The 21,643-nt window shown below is 41.6% G+C and overlaps 2 protein-coding genes across 5 annotated transcripts; both read left to right on the top strand.

Moving 5' to 3' along the window:
* The first annotated feature begins 4,259 nt into the window (after positions 1 to 4,259).
* LOC144981779 (uncharacterized) lies at positions 4,260 to 7,284 on the top strand. Of its 3 annotated transcripts, XM_078930141.1 has the most exons (3): positions 4,260 to 4,661; positions 4,908 to 5,477; positions 5,917 to 7,284. In XM_078930141.1, exons 1-3 carry the CDS (start codon positions 4,260 to 4,262, stop codon positions 5,947 to 5,949), a joined length of 1,005 nt encoding a protein of 334 aa, XP_078786267.1. In that variant the 3' UTR covers positions 5,950 to 7,284. The 3 variants fall into 3 exon arrangements, with proteins under 3 accessions (XP_078786267.1, XP_078786265.1, XP_078786266.1); XM_078930139.1 differs by having other exon boundaries at positions 4,908 to 7,284; XM_078930140.1 differs by having other exon boundaries at positions 4,260 to 5,477; positions 5,917 to 6,843.
* A 62-nt stretch (positions 7,285 to 7,346) lies between these two features.
* LOC144981778 (uncharacterized) lies at positions 7,347 to 9,979 on the top strand. Of its 2 annotated transcripts, none has more exons than XM_078930137.1 (2): positions 7,347 to 7,748; positions 7,995 to 9,979. In XM_078930137.1, the coding sequence occupies exons 1-2, from the start codon at positions 7,347 to 7,349 to the stop codon at positions 9,123 to 9,125; spliced, it is 1,533 nt and encodes a 510-aa protein (XP_078786263.1). In that variant the 3' UTR covers positions 9,126 to 9,979. The 2 variants fall into 2 exon arrangements, with proteins under 2 accessions (XP_078786263.1, XP_078786264.1); XM_078930138.1 differs by having other exon boundaries at positions 7,347 to 8,564; positions 9,004 to 9,979.
* The last annotated feature ends 11,664 nt before the right edge of the window (positions 9,980 to 21,643 follow it).

Raw genomic sequence — 21,643 nt, 5'->3', positions numbered from 1 at the left:
CCCTAACAACTCATTCTTTTTTTCTGTTGATATTGAGAGTCTCTATACAAACATTGACATTCAAGCAGGCATGAGATCAATCAAAAACATATTTAATAAATATCCAGATGAGAATCGACCTGATTGGGAATTACTACAATTATTGGAAATCAATTTGAAAAGAAATGATTTTGAATTTAATGGGGAGTATTTTTTACAAATTAAAGGGACAGCAATGGGGAAACGATTTGCTCCGTCTTATGCAAACATTTTTATGGCTGATTGGGAAGAAAACGCACTACAGAAATGTAGAGTAAAACCTTTGGTATATCTGAGATACCTTGATGACATTTTTGGAATCTGGACCAATTCTAAAGAAGAATTTCTGACATTTATAAAAGTACTTGATACCCATGATTCTTCCATTCACTTGAAATATACCTTTCATGAGCATTCTATTGATTTTTTAGACACAACTATTTACAAAGGAAACTCTTTTGAACAATCCGGTAAATTGGAAGTTAAAGTTTTTTTCAAAGACACTGACACACATTCTTTATTATTCAAATCAAGCTTTCACCCACAACATACATTTAGCGGGTTGGTAAAGTCACAACTACTCCGATTTAAGCGTATCTGTACCCAAGACAAAGATTTTAGGGTTGCTGTGAAAATATTATTCTCTGCCTTAAGACATAGGGGATACTCCAGGTCATTTCTACGACGTTGTTTCAAAACTCTCAAGGATTCTGGACAAAAACATAACGATGTAAAAGAAAAAATCCCATTGATTACAAATTTCTCAAAAGGAAGTAAAACACTAAATCATAAAATAAAAAATAACTTCAAACACTTTATTACAGACCAGGGATTACTGAAAAAGCATCAAGTAATCTCTGCATACAGACGGAACAAAAGTCTAAGAGATTATTTGGTGAAGGCAAAAGTACAACCCTTACAACAAAACCAAAAACATACAAACCTTAAAGACCACTTTATTAAATTACAATACATTCAAAATCAAGTAAACAAAAAAATCTTCAAACTTCCCCAAACCTTTACTTTGAAATCGAGGAATTGTGTCTATGTCATTTTTTGTGCCAAATGCAAAATTCAATATATTGGAGAAACTAAAAACTCACTTTCCACAAGAATGGCTCAACACAAATACAATATTATTAATAAAAAGGACACAGACACTAATTTGGTCAAACATTTTATTTTACACGGATGGCATAATGTAAAGGTTGCAGGTATACAAAACAATTCCATTTGGACTGACAAAGAAAGAAAGTCAAAAGAGAGACAATGGATATATTTATTGAACACAAACGAACCAAATGGTCTAAACATGAAAAGACATTATCCATTATCATAAAGTCCCATTTTGCAGTTTCAATGATTAGTCCCCTTAATTTAGTCGAGCCCCTAATTAGTAATTTAATCACTTACCTTATAAATTACTTACCTTGAATGAATCACTTACCTTGATTGGATCTTCTTAACCTGGCCCTTTAATTTAATCCTAACCAGAGTAATTAGCCCTAACCCTAACCAAATTGAGTACATAGCCCTAACCTTAACCATATTGACTATATAGCCCTAACCCTAACCAAATTATTGAAATATTAAAGCAAATTAGAATATAGCCCTAACCCTAACCAAATCCTTTACAAATCAATAAATTATATAAATAATTAGTTTATAAACATAATTTAAAGATGGGATTATTAAAAACATGCAATACAACATTAAGATCCTAAAAAGATTTGTGTACATGTATGTGTGTATGTGTATATGTATGTGTATATGTATATATATATATATGTATGTGTGTATGTGTATATGTGTATATATATGTATATATAAGTATATAGGAATAAAAATTGGCTAAAGTAACAGTAAAATTGATTAAAATTTAAAATCATTACTATTTTCTTTTACACAATTAATATACTATTTAAGTTTACAATTTAGAGGCATTAAAATTTCATTTGGTATTTGATTGGGATATTCAGTTTAAAAAGTAACTTTAAAATAAAAGGCAAAAATTAAATGAAACTGTGAAAAATAGAAGCTGGGAAAATACAAGGGGTGGAGCCCAGAGGCTATATATACAGAGAGGCTGAGCAGGGCTCATTTCTGCTCTGCTCTTCGAAGGGACAACATCTCTCTTAGTGCCAGCAAACCCAGCCAACTTTATCAGCGTGCTATATAGGCCTGAGGAAGACCTGAATACAGGTCGAAACGTCGCCGCTAAAGCACGCTAATTCGGTTTAGATTTTGCACTTGTCTTTTTTCTTTATTATATTTTTTTTCTTCTTCTTCTTTACAAACCTTTATTTTTTTGCTTTCATTCGGCTGTTTTACTTTCGTTCACAAAAAATAAAAAACACAAAAAAAAAAAAAAAAAAAAAAAATTAAAAACATTATAAGAAAATACAAAAAACAAATTTCATTTACGCCTTATTAAGATTATAATAACAAAGGCGAACCTGAAAAACAAAACATGGACAGGGAATGGATCCTTGTACAGCCACGGAGGGGAAGGAAACGTACCTTCCAACGGAACCCGAGGGGACGTAGCAATGATGCTCACTTAGGGATGGACCGTGCACCGCCCACCTTCCGCGGAAGGGGGTCCAGAACCCATCGACCTAACCCTAACCCTAACCCTAACCCTAACCCCAACCCCAACCCCAACCCCAACCCTAACCCTAACCCTAACCCTAACCCTAACCCTAACCCCTAACCCTAACCCCTAACCCTAACCCTAACCCTAACCCCTAACCCTAACCCTAACCCTAACCCTAACCCTAACCCCTAACCCTAACCCTAACCCCTAACCCTAACCCTAACCCTAACCCTAACCCTAACCCTAACCCTAACCTAACCCTAACCCTAACCCTAACCCCTAACCCTAACCCTAACCCTAACCCTAACCCCTAACCCTAACCCTAACCCTAACCCTAACCCTAACCCCTAACCCTAACCCCTAACCCCTAACCCTAACCCTAACCCCTAACCCCTAACCCCTAACCCCTAACCCTAACCCTAACCCTAACCCCTAACCCCTAACCCTAACCCTAACCCCTAACCCCTAACCCTAACCCTAACCCCTAACCCTAACCCTAACCCTAACCCTAACCCCTAACCCCTAACCCTAACCCTAACCCTAACCCTAACCCTAACCCCTAACCCTAACCCTAACCCTAACCCTAACCCTAACCCCTAACCCCTAACCCTAACCCTAACCCTAACCCTAACCCCTAACCCCTAACCCTAACCCTAACCCTAACCCTAACCCTAACCCTAACCCCTAACCCTAACCCTAACCCTAACCCTAACCCTAACCCCTAACCCTAACCCTAACCCTAACCCTAACCCTAACCCCTAACCCTAACCCTAACCCTAACCCCTAACCCTAACCCTAACCCTAACCCCTAACCCTAACCCTAACCCTAACCCTAACCCTAACCCCTACCCTAACCCCTACCCTAACCCTAACCCTAACCCTAACCCTAACCCTAACCCTAACCCCTAACCCTAACCCTAACCCTAACCCTAACCCTAACCCTAACCCTAACCCTAACCCTAAACTGTTTTATGTTCCTATTAAGGTCTGATGGTCAGCATAACCTTTTATTGAGGAGAACTTCATCAATCACTGCAATTCTTTATAAGTTAAAGTCTGTTTTCCAGATTATTAGTCACTAAAATGCATACAAATGTATATTGTACATAGAAGATATTTCAATTAAGATGCTTTAAGGATAATTTGCTTCATTTGTTATATTGTTTCATGTTTTACAGTTCAAATAAGCTAAAAAAAAAAAAAAAAATATTGTTCTATGTGAGATTTTAAAATCACGAGTGTCATTGAATGCAACCCTCCGAGTTGGCATATTCCTATTCTCCACCGTGCCAGTGGAGGGCGCATCCTGCCCGGAGACAAGGACTGATTGGTCACTGATGACCCCAGGTGCATTTTGGGTGTGGATCCGCCCTGCAGACGGTCTTTTGACTCTGATCTCCACACGGAGCGGACCTTTCTCGGAGCGCAGCTGCATTGGCAGGTTGTCATTGTTTTTCAATTTATTCAAAGCCGTTGCCTGATGAAGACTTTTCATTGTTCGAAACGTTGCAACTTCGGCTTGTACATATATATATTTTTTACCTGAACGCTCCTGAAAATAAACCGAAATTCGTCGGTGAAAACACGACTCGACCTCCATTTTGTTTTTGCATGAGCATAACCAGCTAAGTCTGAAAGTGCAAATATGCCACCGAGGCCGCATGAAAACGACTGGATTCTGGTCCAATCCAGGAAAAGCAGCAGAAGAGGTCGTGTTTTTGATCGAGACAGGAGCACATTTGTACGTCATCCAGAAGGGAGGCCACGACGCTCCTATGCTGAGGCCGTCAGAGAGGACCCGCTGCTTAGGGAGCCCAGCTTGCCCAGCTGTTTCGGAGCGCAGCACGTAAGACACCGCAGCATACCGCCAGCATCTGATCACTGGCACGTTTACCCTGACGGGGAGGAGAGGCCACGTGCTCAGAGACCTCAACGCTACGCCACACCTGCAAACCAATATGGCAGCCACTGGATCACAACACGGGGAGACGCAGCTGGAGCGCCCCCCCACAGAGTGCAGTCAGATGACCCGGATTTCACTCAGAAGGTGCGTGTCATCAACAGACTGATAAAAGCAGTGCATCACTCCATGAATGTGTCAAAAGAAGGTTACCCTCCAACCCTAAACAGAATAAGCCGATATTTGGCAACAATCATCAAACCTGCTTCCCCCAGCTCACAGACACAGACTCTAATACAGGGGAATGCTGAAAACTGGGCTTTTACTACCATCCTGATTTTGAGGGAACATTATCAGAACAATATCAACGAGGAGCTGAACAGACTCTCTCAGCTTTCCACAGGAGGTTGGAGAGGACCTTTTGAGATCGCCACCTGCTGGGCCAGAAGACACCTGGGCACGCGTCTGAAACAGGAAACCCTGGACCGCTGCCACAGAATGCTGAACACCAGGTTAAGAGAACCGGTCCCCCCCTCTCCTCCTCCCTCTGTTTCAGAGCACATAGAAGAACTAGAGGAGGATTTAAGCTTGGAGCTGACTCCATCACCTTCACCAGCAGTCCAGCCCCAAACCCCAAGGCCACAGAGCCCAGCAGGAGCACGTAAACGTGCCCCCAAAAAGACCAAGAGGAAAAGCACAGAACGGGACTGGTCACCCCTGCTTGAACTCACAGAGATGGGAGACACAGAGTGTTCATCCCCTGCAGCATCTCCTCCTCCTCCTCATCATCATTCTCCGATGACTCCTCCACCAACACGAAGAAAGATCATCCCTGCAGCAAAATCATTTCTCATCCCAGAGCTGCAGCCAGTAGATGCTCAGCGTGCATCGCAGGAGCAGAGCACAGAAGCTCCTCACCCCACCCCAGCTGGACCTGCAGCATTCTCTGCAGCAGCTGTGCAGGTATGCACTCCAACACAACATCTCATCACTCCACGCAAATTCAGAGACTGGCATCTCCACATACATCAGGAGACGGTCATTGTGGGAGATTCGAATGTTGGCAGACTCCCATCCTTCAAAGCTGACCACATTCAAGTGGACAGCTTTCCTCAAGCGACATGGCAGGATGCTGAGTTCCTGTTAAAGAACGCCACCTGCCATACTCAGCCAAAGACCATCCTTTTGTCCTTTGGCATCCATCAGAGGACACATAAGGACAAGGACATCCCAGTAATTGAGATGTTTCATACATTTGAAGTGGCAGAACAATTATTCCCAGAAGCCAATATTGTTGTTCCCATGATTGGTTATTCACATCGCCTGCCACCACAAGAAAAAGCGGTCCTGGATCATCTGAATGAACACATCGGGGAGCTGTGTAACCACATTTGCCTTTCAGATGATCCAGTGGAGACAGACCAGGACAATGTGAACTGGACAGCAGATACGGCCATGAGGATGCTGAAATATTGGAGTCCTAGGTTTCTCCCTCTTGGTCCGACAGAGGGAGTGAATGAGTAATTCAATCAGGTCCCTCGCCCCCCTTGTCTTCATCCAACAGAGGGTGGTAAAGAGCAACCTAGTCTTAAGGTTTGATTTTAAAATGTCATTTCTTTTGGGTTTTATTATGGTTTTCTGACTTTCATTTCAATCATCCCCATTCAGGTAGCTCTAATCCCAACCATGGAGTATATTTTCTAACCCTAATTTGTGATTTCTGATCCCCAGCCAGGTGAATTAATTGCTCTAACCCTAACCGTGTGTAATTTTTGCCCCCCCCAACCCTAATTTGTGATTTATGACCCCCAACCAAGTGACTTAATTGCTCTAACCCTAACCGTGTGTAATCTACTTACCTGCAGCGGCCACCAGACCGATCTTTTCATGAGCGGGATGATCCTGAAACACAAGGAAAACATTTTATTCAAAGGGGATGAGGGTGGAACCATGGTGGGGACAGAAATGGCCAGTGCCTCAGGGCCCCGTGCTTACAGCGTGGGGTTCTTATTTTTCATATTCCTAACCAGCCCGAGCCTTCTGCTTCCTCGCTAGGTTCTTCCTCTTCTCCTCAGATCTTCCAACTCCATTCAGGATGACATGCTGTAAAAACGCAACCACCTTAAATTTTGAAAAAAATGATTGTGTAAACTGTTTTATGTTCCTATTAAGGTCTGATGGTCAGCATAACCTTTTATTGAGGAGAACTTCATCAATCACTGCAATTCTTTATAAGTTAAAGTCTGTTTTCCAGATTATTAGTCACTAAAATGCATACAAATGTATATTGTACATAGAAGATATTTCAATTAAGATGCTTTAAGGATAATTTGCTTCATTTGTTATATTGTTTCATGTTTTACAGTTCAAATAAGCTAAAAAAAAAAAAAAAAATATTGTTCTATGTGAGATTTTAAAATCACGAGTGTCATTGAATGCAACCCTCCGAGTTGGCATATTCCTATTCTCCACCGTGCCAGTGGAGGGCGCATCCTGCCCGGAGACAAGGACTGATTGGTCACTGATGACCCCAGGTGCATTTTGGGTGTGGATCCGCCCTGCAGACGGTCTTTTGACTCTGATCTCCACACGGAGCGGACCTTTCTCGGAGCGCAGCTGCATTGGCAGGTTGTCATTGTTTTTCAATTTATTCAAAGCCGTTGCCTGATGAAGACTTTTCATTGTTCGAAACGTTGCAACTTCGGCTTGTACATATATATATTTTTTACCTGAACGCTCCTGAAAATAAACCGAAATTCGTCGGTGAAAACACGACTCGACCTCCATTTTGTTTTTGCATGAGCATAACCAGCTAAGTCTGAAAGTGCAAATATGCCACCGAGGCCGCATGAAAACGACTGGATTCTGGTCCAATCCAGGAAAAGCAGCAGAAGAGGTCGTGTTTTTGATCGAGACAGGAGCACATTTGTACGTCATCCAGAAGGGAGGCCACGACGCTCCTATGCTGAGGCCGTCAGAGAGGACCCGCTGCTTAGGGAGCCCAGCTTGCCCAGCTGTTTCGGAGCGCAGCACGTAAGACACCGCAGCATACCGCCAGCATCTGATCACTGGCACGTTTACCCTGACGGGGAGGAGAGGCCACGTGCTCAGAGACCTCAACGCTACGCCACACCTGCAAACCAATATGGCAGCCACTGGATCACAACACGGGGAGACGCAGCTGGAGCGCCCCCCCACAGAGTGCAGTCAGATGACCCGGATTTCACTCAGAAGGTGCGTGTCATCAACAGACTGATAAAAGCAGTGCATCACTCCATGAATGTGTCAAAAGAAGGTTACCCTCCAACCCTAAACAGAATAAGCCGATATTTGGCAACAATCATCAAACCTGCTTCCCCCAGCTCACAGACACAGACTCTAATACAGGGGAATGCTGAAAACTGGGCTTTTACTACCATCCTGATTTTGAGGGAACATTATCAGAACAATATCAACGAGGAGCTGAACAGACTCTCTCAGCTTTCCACAGGAGGTTGGAGAGGACCTTTTGAGATCGCCACCTGCTGGGCCAGAAGACACCTGGGCACGCGTCTGAAACAGGAAACCCTGGACCGCTGCCACAGAATGCTGAACACCAGGTTAAGAGAACCGGTCCCCCCCTCTCCTCCTCCCTCTGTTTCAGAGCACATAGAAGAACTAGAGGAGGATTTAAGCTTGGAGCTGACTCCATCACCTTCACCAGCAGTCCAGCCCCAAACCCCAAGGCCACAGAGCCCAGCAGGAGCACGTAAACGTGCCCCCAAAAAGACCAAGAGGAAAAGCACAGAACGGGACTGGTCACCCCTGCTTGAACTCACAGAGATGGGAGACACAGAGTGTTCATCCCCTGCAGCATCTCCTCCTCCTCCTCATCATCATTCTCCGATGACTCCTCCACCAACACGAAGAAAGATCATCCCTGCAGCAAAATCATTTCTCATCCCAGAGCTGCAGCCAGTAGATGCTCAGCGTGCATCGCAGGAGCAGAGCACAGAAGCTCCTCACCCCACCCCAGCTGGACCTGCAGCATTCTCTGCAGCAGCTGTGCAGGTATGCACTCCAACACAACATCTCATCACTCCACGCAAATTCAGAGACTGGCATCTCCACATACATCAGGAGACGGTCATTGTGGGAGATTCGAATGTTGGCAGACTCCCATCCTTCAAAGCTGACCACATTCAAGTGGACAGCTTTCCTCAAGCGACATGGCAGGATGCTGAGTTCCTGTTAAAGAACGCCACCTGCCATACTCAGCCAAAGACCATCCTTTTGTCCTTTGGCATCCATCAGAGGACACATAAGGACAAGGACATCCCAGTAATTGAGATGTTTCATACATTTGAAGTGGCAGAACAATTATTCCCAGAAGCCAATATTGTTGTTCCCATGATTGGTTATTCACATCGCCTGCCACCACAAGAAAAAGCGGTCCTGGATCATCTGAATGAACACATCGGGGAGCTGTGTAACCACATTTGCCTTTCAGATGATCCAGTGGAGACAGACCAGGACAATGTGAACTGGACAGCAGATACGGCCATGAGGATGCTGAAATATTGGAGTCCTAGGTTTCTCCCTCTTGGTCCGACAGAGGGAGTGAATGAGTAATTCAATCAGGTCCCTCGCCCCCCTTGTCTTCATCCAACAGAGGGTGGTAAAGAGCAACCTAGTCTTAAGGTTTGATTTTAAAATGTCATTTCTTTTGGGTTTTATTATGGTTTTCTGACTTTCATTTCAATCATCCCCATTCAGGTAGCTCTAATCCCAACCATGGAGTATATTTTCTAACCCTAATTTGTGATTTCTGATCCCCAGCCAGGTGAATTAATTGCTCTAACCCTAACCGTGTGTAATTTTTGCCCCCCCCAACCCTAATTTGTGATTTATGACCCCCAACCAAGTGACTTAATTGCTCTAACCCTAACCGTGTGTAATCTACTTACCTGCAGCGGCCACCAGACCGATCTTTTCATGAGCGGGATGATCCTGAAACACAAGGAAAACATTTTATTCAAAGGGGATGAGGGTGGAACCATGGTGGGGACAGAAATGGCCAGTGCCTCAGGGCCCCGTGCTTACAGCGTGGGGTTCTTATTTTTCATATTCCTAACCAGCCCGAGCCTTCTGCTTCCTCGCTAGGTTCTTCCTCTTCTCCTCAGATTTTCCAACTCCATTCAGGATGACATGCTGTAAAAACGCAACCACCTTAAATTTTGAAAAAAATGATTGTGTAAACTGTTTTATGTTCCTATTAAGGTCTGATGGTCAGCATAACCTTTTATTGAGGAGAACTTCATCAATCACTGCAATTCTTTATAAGTTAAAGTCTGTTTTCCAGATTATTAGTCACTAAAATGCATACAAATGTATATTGTACATAGAAGATATTTCAATTAAGATGCTTTAAGGATAATTTGCTTCATTTGTTATATTGTTTCATGTTTTACAGTTCAAATAAGCTAAAAAAAAAAAAAAAAAATATTGTTCTATGTGAGATTTTAAAATCACGAGTGTCATTGAATGCAACCCTCCGAGTTGGCATATTCCTATTCTCCACCGTGCCAGTGGAGGGCGCATCCTGCCCGGAGACAAGGACTGATTGGTCACTGATGACCCCAGGTGCATTTTGGGTGTGGATCCGCCCTGCAGACGGTCTTTTGACTCTGATCTCCACACGGAGCGGACCTTTCTCGGAGCGCAGCTGCATTGGCAGGTTGTCATTGTTTTTCAATTTATTCAAAGCCGTTGCCTGATGAAGACTTTTCATTGTTCGAAACGTTGCAACTTCGGCTTGTACATATATATATTTTTTACCTGAACGCTCCTGAAAATAAACCGAAATTCGTCGGTGAAAACACGACTCGACCTCCATTTTGTTTTTGCATGAGCATAACCAGCTAAGTCTGAAAGTGCAAATATGCCACCGAGGCCGCATGAAAACGACTGGATTCTGGTCCAATCCAGGAAAAGCAGCAGAAGAGGTCGTGTTTTTGATCGAGACAGGAGCACATTTGTACGTCATCCAGAAGGGAGGCCACGACGCTCCTATGCTGAGGCCGTCAGAGAGGACCCGCTGCTTAGGGAGCCCAGCTTGCCCAGCTGTTTCGGAGCGCAGCACGTAAGACACCGCAGCATACCGCCAGCATCTGATCACTGGCACGTTTACCCTGACGGGGAGGAGAGGCCACGTGCTCAGAGACCTCAACGCTACGCCACACCTGCAAACCAATATGGCAGCCACTGGATCACAACACGGGGAGACACAGCTGGAGCGCCCCCCCACAGAGTGCAGTCAGATGACCCGGATTTCACTCAGAAGGTGCGTGTCATCAACAGAGTGATAAAAGCAGTGCATCACTCCATGAATGTGTCAAAAGAAGGTTACCCTCCAACCCTAAACAGAATAAGCCGATATTTGGCAACAATCATCAAACCTGCTTCCCCCAGCTCACAGACACAGACTCTAATACAGGGGAATGCTGAAAACTGGGCTTTTACTACCATCCTGATTTTGAGGGAACATTATCAGAACAATATCAACGAGGAGCTGAACAGACTCTCTCAGCTTTCCACAGGAGGTTGGAGAGGACCTTTTGAGATCGCCACCTGCTGGGCCAGAAGACACCTGGGCACGCGTCTGAAACAGGAAACCCTGGACCGCTGCCACAGAATGCTGAACACCAGGTTAAGAGAACCGGTCCCCCCCTCTCCTCCTCCCTCTGTTTCAGAGCACTTAGAAGAACTAGAGGAGGATTTAAGCTTGGAGCTGACTCCATCACCTTCACCAGCAGTCCAGCCCCAAACCCCAAGGCCACAGAGCCCAGCAGGAGCACGTAAACGTGCCCCCAAAAAGACCAAGAGGAAAAGCACAGAACGGGACTGGTCACCCCTGCTTGAACTCACAGAGATGGGAGACACAGAGTGTTCATCCCCTGCAGCATCTCCTCCTCCTCCTCATCATCATTCTCCGATGACTCCTCCACCAACACGAAGAAAGATCATCCCTGCAGCAAAATCATTTCTCATCCCAGAGCTGCAGCCAGTAGATGCTCAGCGTGCATCGCAGGAGCAGAGCACAGAAGCTCCTCACCCCACCCCAGCTGGACCTGCAGCATTCTCTGCAGCAGCTGTGCAGGTATGCACTCCAACACAACATCTCATCACTCCACGCAAATTCAGAGACTGGCATCTCCACATACATCAGGAGACGGTCATTGTGGGAGATTCGAATGTTGGCAGACTCCCATCCTTCAAAGCTGACCACATTCAAGTGGACAGCTTTCCTCAAGCGACATGGCAGGATGCTGAGTTCCTGTTAAAGAACGCCACCTGCCATACTCAGCCAAAGACCATCCTTTTGTCCTTTGGCATCCATCAGAGGACACATAAGGACAAGGACATCCCAGTAATTGAGATGTTTCATACATTTGAAGTGGCAGAACAATTATTCCCAGAAGCCAATATTGTTGTTCCCATGATTGGTTATTCACATCGCCTGCCACCACAAGAAAAAGCGGTCCTGGATCATCTGAATGAACACATCGGGGAGCTGTGTAACCACATTTGCCTTTCAGATGATCCAGTGGAGACAGACCAGGACAATGTGAACTGGACAGCAGATACGGCCATGAGGATGCTGAAATATTGGAGTCCTAGGTTTCTCCCTCTTGGTCCGACAGAGGGAGTGAATGAGTAATTCAATCAGGTCCCTCGCCCCCCTTGTCTTCATCCAACAGAGGGTGGTAAAGAGCAACCTAGTCTTAAGGTTTGATTTTAAAATGTCATTTCTTTTGGGTTTTATTATGGTTTTCTGACTTTCATTTCAATCATCCCCATTCAGGTAGCTCTAATCCCAACCATGGAGTATATTTTCTAACCCTAATTTGTGATTTCTGATCCCCAGCCAGGTGAATTAATTGCTCTAACCCTAACCGTGTGTAATTTTTGCCCCCCCCAACCCTAATTTGTGATTTATGACCCCCAACCAAGTGACTTAATTGCTCTAACCCTAACCGTGTGTAATCTACTTACCTGCAGCGGCCACCAGACCGATCTTTTCATGAGCGGGATGATCCTGAAACACAAGGAAAACATTTTATTCAAAGGGGATGAGGGTGGAACCATGGTGGGGACAGAAATGGCCAGTGCCTCAGGGCCCCGTGCTTACAGCGTGGGGTTCTTATTTTTCATATTCCTAACCCCTAACCCTAACCCTAACCCTAACCCTAACCCTAACCCTAACCCAAACCCTAACCCTAACCCCTAACCCTAACCCTAACCCTAACCCTAACCCTAACCCTAACCCTTGATGACATTTTTGGAATCTGGACCAATTCTAAAGAAGAATTTTTGACATTTATAAAAGTACTTGATACACATGATTCATCCATTCGCTTGAAATATACCTTTCATGAACATTCTATTGATTTTTTAGACACAACTATTTACAAAGGAAACTCTTTTGAACAATCCGGTAAACTGGAAGTTAAAGTTTTTTTCAAAGACACAGACACACATTCTTTATTATTCAAATCAAGCTTTCATCCACAACATACATACAGGGGGTTGGTAAAGTCACAACTACTCCGATTTAAGCGTATTTGTACCCAGGACATAGATTTTAGGGTTGCTGTGAAAGTATTATTCTCTGCCTTGAGACACAGGGGATATTCCAGATCATTTCTACGACATTGTTTCAAAACTCTCAAGGATTCTGGACAAAAACATAATGATGAAAAAGAAAAAATCCCATTGATTACAAATTTTTCAACAGGAAGTAAAACATTAAATCATAAAATAAAAAATAACTTCAAACACTTTATTACGGACCAGGGATTACTGAAAAAACATCAAGTGATCTCTGCGTATAGACGGAACAAAAGTCTAAGAGATTATTTGGTGAAGGCAAATTTACAACCCTTACAACAAAACCAAAAACATACAAACCTTAAGGACCAATTTATTAAATTACAATACATTCAAAATAAGGTAAACAAAAAAATTTTCAAAATTCCCCAAACTTTTACTTTGAAATCGAGAAATTGTGTCTATGTCATATTTTGTGCCAAATGCAAAATTCAATATATTGGAGAAACTAAAAACTCAATTGCCACAAGAACTGCACAACACAAATACAACATTATAAACAAAAAGAACACGGACACTAATTTGGTCAAACACTTTATTTTACATGGATGGCATAATGTAAAGATTGCAGGTATACAAAACAATTCCATTTGGACTGACAAAGAAAGAAAGTCAAAAGAGAGACAATGGATATATTTATTGAACACAAACGAACCAAATGGTTTAAACATGAAAAGACATTATCCATTATCATAAAGTCCCATTTTGCAGTTTCAATGATTAGTCCCCTTAATTTTGTCGAGCCCCTAATTAGTAATTTAATCACTTACCTTATAAATTACTTACCTTGAATAAATAACTTACCTTGATTGGATCTTCTTAACCTGGCCCTTTAAATTAATCCTAACCAGAGTAATTAGCCCTAACCCTAACCAAATTGAGTACATAGCCCTAACCCTAACCATATTGAGTATATGACCCTAATCCCTTAATTTAGTCGAGCCCCTCATTAGAAAATTACTTACCTTGTAAATCACTTACCTTGAATAAATTACTTACCTTGATTGGATCTTCTTAACCTGGCCCTTTAAATTAATCCTAACCAGAGTAATTAGCCCTAACCCTAACCAAATTGAGTACATAGCCCTAATCCTAACCAGATTATTGAAATATTAAAGCAAAATTATAATAAAGCCCTAACCCTAACCAAATCCTTTACGAATCAATAAATTATATAAATAATTAGTTTAAAAACATCATAATTTAAAGATGGGATTATTAAAAACATGCAATACAACATTAAGATCCTAAAAAGATGTATATATAAATATATAGGGATAAAAATTGGGTTAAGTAACAGTAAAATTGATTAAAATTTAAAATCATTACTATTTTCTTTAACAAAATCAATATAATATTTAAGTTTACAATTTAAAGGCATCAAAATTTCATTTGGTAATTGATTGGGATATTAAGTTTAAAAAGTAACTTTAAAATAAAAGGCAAAAATTAAATGAAACTGTGAAAAATAGAAGCTGGGAAAATACAAGGGGTGGAGCCCAGAGGCTATATATACAGAGAGGCTGAGCAGGGCTCATTTCTGCTCTGCTCTTCGAAGGGACAACATCTCTCTTAGTGCCAGCAAACCCAGCCAACTTGATCAGCGTGCTATATAGGCCTGAGGAAGACCTGAATACAGGTCGAAACGTCGCCGCTTAAGCACGCTATTTTCTTTTATTGAACGCCTTTCTTTTTTTCTTCTTCTTTTTCTTCTTTTTATGACATTTTTTTCTTATTTTCTTTCACAAAAAATAAAAAACACCCAAAAAAAACTTGAAAATACAAAACTAAAAAACATAAATTTCATTTACATTTGATTAAAATTAGAATAACAAAGGTGAAAATAAACTAAATATGGACGGTGAGTGGATTCTTGTCCGCCCACGGAGGGGAAGGAAACAGACCTTCCAGCAGGACCCCAGGAGACAACACAGTTATGCCCGCATTGGGATGGACCGTGCACCGCCCAACTTCCTTGGAAGGGGGGCTAAAACCTCACGACCTAACCAGCCTGCGCCTCCCTTTGCTGGGTATCGCTACCACGAACAACAGTCTCGCTCCTATGCATCAGTGGTCCGAAATGGCCCGAGGAGAAACCAAAATGCAGTACATTTTGGTAGACCTGGACAACAGGACATTCGGAGACCAGAACAAACCGACCCACGTTTCAGACAGTTGGTCCGCAAGATGCATATGGTGATAAAAACTGTTCACCACTTGCAAAATGTTGCTCCTAAGCCTGGAAAGAACGAGCCAAAGATGATCTCCCGTATGGTTGATGTTCTGTCCTCTATGATCAAACCTGCAGCTCCAACAGACGACACCATGGATTTAATCAGAGGCAATGCTAAGAACTGGGGTTATAATACCTTAGTGATCTTGGAGGATCACTACAAGACAAGTCTTAAGCACCAGATGCAGGATTTGAAAACAGACCTGGTTACAAACTGGAGGCCGGCCTTTGAAGTGGCCACAAGATGGGCCTACAGAAACCTGCCACGTATGTCATCTAGTGTAGTGGATCATGTAGAGGCACTCATTACTTCTACTATGGAGGACAGTGAACAAGAAGTAAGAGCAGTGCCCGAGCAAAGAACATTTGCTGCACAGGTGGAACCACCAAGACATGAAAGAAATAAAAACAGGACTGCAGTTACTGGAAAGAAAACCTGCACTCGAGCAGTTGCTACCATGACAGAACAAGTCATACAAGAGGAGGACTTGGAAATTCAATCCCTCCCAGAGGAAATTCCATCACCTGAGAGAGTTCGTTGGAATAGACGCCACGTGCAAGAAGACAGCAACGCAGTCATCATGGAAGTCTCCAACCTTCAGGATGTCTCTGAAAACAGCAGCAGTCCACTTGAAAAGAGACCTCCTCGAGTAAGAAGACGCAGGGAAACACCAAACATTTCTGAGGAAGAGTCAATCACTTCTGACTTCGAAGAAGTAGAAAACATACAACAGACTCTACTAAGTAGGAGCACATCTCCAAATGTGCAAAGAGTGTCGGCCATAGTCCATGCTTCTTTTGATGTCTCTCATGATGATTCCCAAGCGGGGAATTCGGAGGATCTTTTTTCCACACCCAGGCCGCACTGCTATAAAGTTAAAAGACATCCGAACTCTGATCGTAAAATGATTGACTGGGACTTGAGCATACGGAAAAAGTGGCTGATACTGGGAGATTCCAACCTATCTAGGATTCAGGAACACCAGGTCCGGGACCTACAGGTTGAGAGTTACCCCGGAGCCAATTTTCGTCATGCTCAAGCACTGATGGAAAAATCAACCAGCCATGTGATTGTGGAGAAAGTGGTCCTGTCTTTTGGTATTAACCATAGGGGACAAAAGGCCAAACAGACCACAATCAAGCAAGCACAGGCTGCATTGAGAACTGCTAAAAAACAGTTCCCATATGCAGAAGTGTGGATACCAGTCTTGAACTTTTCCGAGGACCTACGTCATGCAGAACGAAAAACTCTGCATTTGCTCAATCAACACATCAGAAGGAACTTCCCATACATTCCCCCTCTTCCGGAATCAGACTTTGAAACAGAACCAGACGATGTGCATTGGACTCGAACAACAGCTCGAGCAATGCTTAAACATTGGGCAAGTTATTTAAACTTGACATCCCCATAAGTCTTTTTGAAGAGGGGACAAAAGGTTCTACACCACTTTTCCTTCAGAATGTTCTAGTTTTAGCTGAGAATTTCACTCTAACCCAGGCTCAGTGGAACCTTCTGAATAGAGGACTAACCTTTGTTCCCACTATCACAAAAAGTATATTTAACACAACCCAACTTCAATATGATATTCAAAACTATCATAGAAAACTAAAATTAGCTGCATATTTTGTGGATAAAAATGATACTAACCAACAACAACAAAAATTTATGCCCACTTCTATTTGGACCCCTGACAATGACAAATTGCCTCCAGAAATCAAAACTTTAATTAAGAAGGATGAAAAGGACTTCTACAAACACTTTAAAATGCAAGATGAAAAACCAAACTTATCATTACAGGAACAAAGGGCACTTAAACAATTAACCCAAAATAAACATATAATTATCAAACCTGCTGATAAAGGTAGTACTGTAGTAATATTAGATAGAGACCAATATATAATGGAGGCAAAAAGACAGTTAAATGACAGAAAATATTATGAACAACTGAGAAAACCTATCTATCTAAACACAGTGCCCAAGGTACATAAAATTCTGGCCCAACTACATGAAAAGAAATTTATAAATGATAAACAACTAAAATATTTGAAGGGAGATGTAGAACCACGACTGAGAAGATTCTACATTCTACCCAAGATTCACAAGGATCCCAAAAATTGGACGGTACCTTTCAAAGTGCCTGCGGGACGACCAATCGTAGCAGATTGTGGGAGTGAAACTTACCAAACAGCAGAATATTTAGATCATTTTTTGAATCCCCTGTCTATCAAACATCCCTCCTACATCAAAGATACATATCATTTCATAAGCATCATTAAAACCTTGACTATCCCTAAAAACTCGTTCTTTTTTTCTATTGATATTGAGAGTCTCTATACAAACATTGACATTCAAGCAGGCATGAGATCAATCAAAAACATCTTTATTAAATATCCAGATGAGAATCGACCTGATTGGGAACTACTACAATTATTGGAAATCAATTTGAAAAGAAACGATTTTGAATTTAATGGGGAATATTTTTTACAAATTAAAGGGACAGCAATGGGGAAACGATTTGCTCCGTCTTATGCAAACATTTTTATGGCTGATTGGGAGGAAAAAGCACTACAGAAATGTAGAGTAAAACCTTTGGTATATCTGAGATACCTTGATGACATTTTTGGAATCTGGACCAATTCTAAAGAAGAATTTTTGACATTTATAAAAGTACTTGATACACATGATTCATCCATTCGCTTGAAATATACCTTTCATGAACATTCTATTGATTTTTTAGACACAACTATTTACAAAGGAAACTCTTTTGAACAATCCGGTAAACTGGAAGTTAAAGTTTTTTTCAAAGACACAGACACACATTCTTTATTATTCAAATCAAGCTTTCATCCACAACATACATACAGGGGGTTGGTAAAGTCACAACTACTCCGATTTAAGCGTATTTGTACCCAGGACATAGATTTTAGGGTTGCTGTGAAAGTATTATTCTCTGCCTTGAGACACAGGGGATATTCCAGATCATTTCTACGACATTGTTTCAAAACTCTCAAGGATTCTGGACAAAAACATAATGATGAAAAAGAAAAAATCCCATTGATTACAAATTTTTCAACAGGAAGTAAAACATTAAATCATAAAATAAAAAATAACTTCAAACACTTTATTACGGACCAGGGATTACTGAAAAAACATCAAGTGATCTCTGCGTATAGACGGAACAAAAGTCTAAGAGATTATTTGGTGAAGGCAAATTTACAACCCTTACAACAAAACCAAAAACATACAAACCTTAAGGACCAATTTATTAAATTACAATACATTCAAAATAAGGTAAACAAAAAAATTTTCAAAATTCCCCAAACTTTTACTTTGAAATCGAGAAATTGTGTCTATGTCATATTTTGTGCCAAATGCAAAATTCAATATATTGGAGAAACTAAAAACTCAATTGCCACAAGAACTGCACAACACAAATACAACATTATAAACAAAAAGAACACGGACACTAATTTGGTCAAACACTTTATTTTACATGGATGGCATAATGTAAAGATTGCAGGTATACAAAACAATTCCATTTGGACTGACAAAGAAAGAAAGTCAAAAGAGAGACAATGGATATATTTATTGAACACAAACGAACCAAATGGTTTAAACATGAAAAGACATTATCCATTATCATAAAGTCCCATTTTGCAGTTTCAATGATTAGTCCCCTTAATTTTGTCGAGCCCCTAATTAGTAATTTAATCACTTACCTTATAAATTACTTACCTTGAATAAATAACTTACCTTGATTGGATCTTCTTAACCTGGCCCTTTAAATTAATCCTAACCAGAGTAATTAGCCCTAACCCTAACCAAATTGAGTACATAGCCCTAACCCTAACCATATTGAGTATATGACCCTAATCCCTTAATTTAGTCGAGCCCCTCATTAGAAAATTACTTACCTTGTAAATCACTTACCTTGAATAAATTACTTACCTTGATTGGATCTTCTTAACCTGGCCCTTTAAATTAATCCTAACCAGAGTAATTAGCCCTAACCCTAACCAAATTGAGTACATAGCCCTAATCCTAACCAGATTATTGAAATATTAAAGCAAAATTATAATAAAGCCCTAACCCTAACCAAATCCTTTACGAATCAATAAATTATATAAATAATTAGTTTAAAAACATCATAATTTAAAGATGGGATTATTAAAAACATGCAATACAACATTAAGATCCTAAAAAGATGTATATATAAATATATAGGGATAAAAATTGGGTTAAGTAACAGTAAAATTGATTAAAATTTAAAATCATTACTATTTTCTTTAACAAAATCAATATAATATTTAAGTTTACAATTTAAAGGCATCAAAATTTCATTTGGTAATTGATTGGGATATTAAGTTTAAAAAGTAACTTTAAAATAAAAGGCAAAAATTAAATGAAACTGTGAAAAATAGAAGCTGGGAAAATACAAGGGGTGGAGCCCAGAGGCTATATATACAGAGAGGCTGAGCAGGGCTCATTTCTGCTCTGCTCTTCGAAGGGACAACATCTCTCTTAGTGCCAGCAAACCCAGCCAACTTGATCAGCGTGCTATATAGGCCTGAGGAAGACCTGAATACAGGTCGAAACGTCGCCGCTTAAGCACGCTATTTTCTTTTATTGAACGCCTTTCTTTTTTTCTTCTTCTTTTTCTTCTTTTTATGACATTTTTTTCTTATTTTCTTTCACAAAAAATAAAAAACACCCAAAAAAACTTGAAAATACAAAACTAAAAAACATAAATTTCATTTACATTTGATTAAAATTAGAATAACAAAGGTGAAAATAAACTAAATATGGACGGTGAGTGGATTCTTGTCCGCCCACGGAGGGGAAGGAAACAGACCTTCCAGCAGGACCCCAGGAGACAACACAGTTATGCCCGCATTGGGATGGACCGTGCACCGCCCAACTTCCTTGGAAGGGGGGCTAAAACCTCACGACCTAACCAGCCTGCGCCTCCCTTTGCTGGGTATCGCTACCACGAACAACAGTCTCGCTCCTATGCATCAGTGGTCCGAAATGGCCCGAGGAGAAACCAAAATGCAGTACATTTTGGTAGACCTGGACAACAGGACATTCGGAGACCAGAACAAACCGACCCACGTTTCAGACAGTTGGTCCGCAAGATGCATATGGTGATAAAAACTGTTCACCACTTGCAAAATGTTGCTCCTAAGCCTGGAAAGAACGAGCCAAAGATGATCTCCCGTATGGTTGATGTTCTGTCCTCTATGATCAAACCTGCAGCTCCAACAGACGACACCATGGATTTAATCAGAGGCAATGCTAAGAACTGGGGTTATAATACCTTAGTGATCTTGGAGGATCACTACAAGACAAGTCTTAAGCACCAGATGCAGGATTTGAAAACAGACCTGGTTACAAACTGGAGGCCGGCCTTTGAAGTGGCCACAAGATGGGCCTACAGAAACCTGCCACGTATGTCATCTAGTGTAGTGGATCATGTAGAGGCACTCATTACTTCTACTATGGAGGACAGTGAACAAGAAGTAAGAGCAGTGCCCGAGCAAAGAACATTTGCTGCACAGGTGGAACCACCAAGACATGAAAGAAATAAAAACAGGACTGCAGTTACTGGAAAGAAAACCTGCACTCGAGCAGTTGCTACCATGACAGAACAAGTCATACAAGAGGAGGACTTGGAAATTCAATCCCTCCCAGAGGAAATTCCATCACCTGAGAGAGTTCGTTGGAATAGACGCCACGTGCAAGAAGACAGCAACGCAGTCATCATGGAAGTCTCCAACCTTCAGGATGTCTCTGAAAACAGCAGCAGTCCACTTGAAAAGAGACCTCCTCGAGTAAGAAGACGCAGGGAAACACCAAACATTTCTGAGGAAGAGTCAATCACTTCTGACTTCGAAGAAGTAGAAAACATACAACAGACTCTACTAAGTAGGAGCACATCTCCAAATGTGCAAAGAGTGTCGGCCATAGTCCATGCTTCTTTTGATGTCTCTCATGATGATTCCCAAGCGGGGAATTCGGAGGATCTTTTTTCCACACCCAGGCCGCACTGCTATAAAGTTAAAAGACATCCGAACTCTGATCGTAAAATGATTGACTGGGACTTGAGCATACGGAAAAAGTGGCTGATACTGGGAGATTCCAACCTATCTAGGATTCAGGAACACCAGGTCCGGGACCTACAGGTTGAGAGTTACCCCGGAGCCAATTTTCGTCATGCTCAAGCACTGATGGAAAAATCAACCAGCC

The sequence above is a fragment of the Oryzias latipes genome, chromosome 13, assembly GCF_053564925.1.
Source record: "Oryzias latipes strain Hd-rR chromosome 13, Olatipes_Hd-rR_3.1".
Lineage (NCBI taxonomy): Eukaryota > Metazoa > Chordata > Actinopteri > Beloniformes > Adrianichthyidae > Oryzias > Oryzias latipes.
This window is presented reverse-complemented; position numbering and strand designations above follow the sequence as displayed.